Genomic DNA, 4,603 nt, shown 5'->3' with positions numbered 1-4,603 from the left:
TTTTCTTTCTTCTTTTCCTGCAATTAGGAACTATTGAAACTGTGTATCTCCTTAATGATCTCATTTTTCTAGACACAGCACTTGGAAGACATAAATTCATGTTTTAAAATCACCAAACCAAATTAACAAGCATAAAAAGCAAGTTGTAAGCAATAATAATTGTCACATATGTTGAAGGTTTTGACCATTTTCAATTCAAATGCTGTCTGAGCTTCAAGGAGATATGAGATATCTGTTGAGGGCAGTTTTACCCACAACCCTCTTTTGTGTCAAAAGCTCCTTTCTGAATTCTCCCCAAGTGAAACTCACATACTTTCTGAGGTTGGTGCTTGACTCTATCAGCTGAGGAGGGCAATCTATGATGGCAGAGGTTGCGGGGCTGAGGAAATATGCCACTGATAGCCTGTGCTTCTCCTTATTCACCACTGCTCTATGCACTACACTCCTTAGTCTCCCATTAGTCCATGCCTGCAAAGTAGATAGCAGATTTACATTCCAATACTCAAAAGTATATATAAGTTGTTTTGGTATGAAAAAAAGAGGGGTTACTTCGAGGGTGTCGCCAATGTTGATGACAAATGAATTTGGGACAGGACGAATTCCGATCCACTGGTTGTCACTCTTCAAAACCTGAAGACCGCCCACGTCGTCTTGTAGCAATATTGTTAGGGTATGGGGGTCTGAATGACTCCCAACCCCTAGACATTTCTCAGGTAGGGGACAAGGAGGGTATCTGTTCACCCTGATCATGGTGGCCTCTTTCTCTTCAAAATTCTTTGTAAAGAAGTCATCAGGAAGCCCCATTCCATGTGCCAACATTTCAAAAATCTTCATTCCTAATTTGTCCAATGCTTGCATGTACTTCACCATTGCATTGCTGCAACATAAGAAACCATAAATATTAGTCTAACAGGTACAAATACCTGTTAACTCCCTTCCTAGCTCTGGATTCAATCATTCAAACGAGTGGCTTGGAATATTAAGAAAAGAAAAAGAACAGAATCAGAATTCATTTTCATTACCTAAATGGCTGATGTTGATCACCAAACACCTTTCTTGCAAAGGCAACAACCTGTTGTGGTGATTGAAGCAATTGTAAGATCTCTGCCCATGGTAGATTTTGTCCATACTCAGGATTTGAGGCACAATACCCCAATGGCAAGCTTGTGGATCGAGCCCCTTTCAGCTTCTGATCCATTGGAAGATCAAAAAGCTCATTCAACTGAACTTTCACATTTTCCACAGTTTCTATAGCAACCCCATGATCCACCAACTTGAAGAACCCCCACTTCTCACAAGCAGTCACCATGACTTGGCACACCTTGTCATAGTCTTGGCATGGCTTCCCACTCAAATTTCCCTCCAAACTTATCGTTGGAATATCGTCTCCATCAGCAAAGTCATCGTGATTTATCAATGGCCATTCGTGTTCTGACCAAACAAAATTTTTAACACATAGCTTGGGGCCTGAGGAGAGTGACTCAACAGGATGTTCTTCAATCTCAAGTGCCATGAGAGAGCTTTTTTGAGAAGTACAAGGCCAACCTCACTGCAATGAGGCCCCTCCAAAGCTAGAGACACCCTTTATATGCATAACCATTTGCCTTGTTAATCACAATTGTACTATTACAATCGGAATTCCCAAGAAAATGTAAATTTTTATGGTGGGATTTTCATAAATTTTAGAATCTTGGTTTCAAGTAATGACTATTGGGAAGGGATGATACCTAAGATTCTTAATTTGGATGGTAGTAATTGGATATAATATTGATTAGTGGGAAAAAGATGGATGGATTAGATGAGTATTTTTCATCAACCATTCGGATAACCATGTCAATTAGTGGGTTGCATATATACCAATGTTTCTAAACATTTTAAAAATAATAATAGTAATAATTTCTTAATAGGGAAATAGTGGTATCATCTATGCTCTTTATTTTTTAAAAATTAATGGTCAAGTAAATACTGATAGTGTTAAGAAGTATGATATGTATATTGAGTATAAATTCTATAAGCTTAAACTTTTAGGAAAATTAATAATCCAACATGCTATCCGAACTTGATTAGATGAGAGGTTGTGGGTTTGAGTCATGTATCTGCAGTTTGCATATTTGTTTCCTCGGGTATGAGACCGCATGTGAAGTAGGAAATTTGGTAGTTCAACATTTACAATAAAATATAAAATCATGTCCAAATGACATCTTATATTATATTTTTTAAAATATTTTTTGTTTTTACCTTATAATTTATCTAATTCTTAAATCAATTAAATTCATAAATTTCCAAAGGTTCATCCTTCAAAAATGAAAATAAGAAGACTAAATTCATAAAATTTAGATTAAAAACTAATTTAATACAATTTTTCATAAATTTCTATGGATTGGTCATTCAAAAATGAAAATAAGGACACTAAAATCATAAAATTTAGATTAAAATTAATTAGAACTCTAAAACATAATTCATTCCTGACAATTTCAACAAATTTTATAAATAAAAAGTAAGAATAAGATGATTCTCTTCAAATTGAAAATTCAAAAACTAATATACTAATCTCAACTATGGAACACATGTTTCCATTACAAATCTATAATCCAAGTACATATTAGATAAAAATCAATGAGTGATTGGTAAAACTTAATTGGAAAATTTTCTAATGTTTTCCTAATAACCAAATATAATTAGAAACTCTAATTATTGTGCAATTACCAATTTTCTAACTAATTTTCTAACTAATTTTATATAATTTTTATTATTATAATAAATTATGGCTTTTTAGGATATTTAGAAATATGTTAAATTACTTTTTTTTAGAAAAAAAATATTAATTTGAATTATTGTTATCTTAATTATATGAAATAAAAATAAAAATAGTAATTATTTGTATAAATGTTTTTTACATATAAAAATAAATAGATTTAATATTTAAACATTAATAAAACAAACAACATAATACCTAACCACATCTAAATTTCAATGAAAAACAAATAACCTAATTACTTACTTCATGTTTGACCTTTGAAATATTTGAGGAAAAATATGAAAGAGAAAAAATAAAAAATAAAAAAGAAAACAGAAGATAAAAAATGGAAAAAGAAAATAACTTTTAATTTAATAAATAATTTTAAATGCATATTTAAACTCATTTTACTTATAATGAAAAAAATAAAAACGAATGGATTTAAATTTAATAAATAATTTTAAATATATAAGGAATTATGATTTTTTTTTCTTATTAGCATGAGAATACAAATTTAAATTTAACAAATAAATTTCAATATATTTTCAAACTCATTTTACTTATCTTTTTGTGTAAATATCAAATACTTTAAATATTCATAATTTTTTTTAATTATATAGATATATTTTTTTCATAGTTTACATGATAAATCAATTATGAGAAAAAAAGATAAGTAATATTTTAAATCGTCCTATCAATTATAGGTCTCACATTTCTTAATTTAATTTATTACGATTTTTGAAAAGATAAAATGGAGACCCATGCTTTACTCAAATATGATTGTATAATATTTTCGAGAAAATCGTTTTTCTTAATGTTTTTTTCTTTAATACTTTTTTAAAATCAAATATAATATTAATGATATTTAACTCGTTATCAATAAGTTAGTTTAGTTATGTTGGATGATGTCAATATGTTACTTTTAGCTGAATAAAAAAAATTAAAAATATTTTGCCTTTTTCTATTAAGCAAAAAAACAAACACCACCTATGTATTTAAAAAAAAATTATTTATAGCAAGGATATTTTGATATTTTTGAATTTTTTTATTAAATAAAAAATATTATACCATCATATTTGAGTAAAGCATGGGTCTCCATTTTTTTTTTTCAAAAATCGTAATAAATTAAATTAAGAAATGTGAGACCTATAATTGATAGGAGGATTTAAATACTATTAAAATTTGTTTTTCAGCTACAAAAGCTATTTATAGCATTGAAGAAGGGCCACAAGCTTAAATGCATTTCCTCTTGATTTGATTCAGTGTCTTATTTATTTATTTATTAATTAATTTTGAATTAATGAACTTTCTTAAATTTGATTAAAACCTTTTTTGTTTTATAAATAAAATCCCGACAAAAATGCCCTTTATGTCATGCATTTTTTATTAACTAAAATAACTTTATTTTGATTAATCTAATGTGTCGGATATTTTTAATCCTTATATTATAATTTCTAAAAATTACTCTTTCACCTTTTTAGATGTTATTTTATTAAATCGAATGAGATTTTATAATAAGTAGAAAGATTTTAAAGGTATTTAATTAATTTCTATTAAGCTCGAATGCCAATAGTTAAATAGATATGATGAAATTAAAATACAAATAAATAAGACTAAATACAAATATCGGTTCAAAACTTTGACTTGATATAAATCAAATTTAAAACATTTAAGAAAATTAATGTTCTTTAATTTGATATGGACTTGCTTTTCCCGGGCAAGGATATTTTCAAACACCATGGAAGGAAGCTTCCACCCCACTTCTTCTACAACATCAATTTAACTTTCAAAGATAAAAATATAATAAGTCATCATTTATGAATCATGCATAGCCAGCATAGGGCTTGAGAGCATTTTCCCTCTCAT

The 4,603-nt window shown here is 28.5% G+C and overlaps 1 protein-coding gene across 1 annotated transcript; it reads right to left on the bottom strand.

Annotated features, from left to right (window-relative positions):
• Positions 1-213: 213 nt before the first annotated feature.
• LOC100854724 (gibberellin 20 oxidase 1) lies at positions 214-1,513 on the bottom strand. The gene is made up of 3 exons (XM_003631324.3): positions 1,023-1,513; positions 550-877; positions 214-468 (listed from the first exon to the last, which is right to left on the bottom strand). The coding sequence occupies exons 1-3, from the start codon at positions 1,511-1,513 to the stop codon at positions 214-216; spliced, it is 1,074 nt and encodes a 357-aa protein (XP_003631372.1).
• Between the last annotated feature and the right edge of the window lie 3,090 nt (positions 1,514-4,603).

Source organism: Vitis vinifera, chromosome 2, assembly GCF_030704535.1.
Source record: "Vitis vinifera cultivar Pinot Noir 40024 chromosome 2, ASM3070453v1".
Lineage (NCBI taxonomy): Eukaryota > Viridiplantae > Streptophyta > Magnoliopsida > Vitales > Vitaceae > Vitis > Vitis vinifera.
The sequence above is the reverse complement of the archived record's forward strand: the minus strand, read 5'-3'. Positions and strand labels throughout refer to the sequence as shown.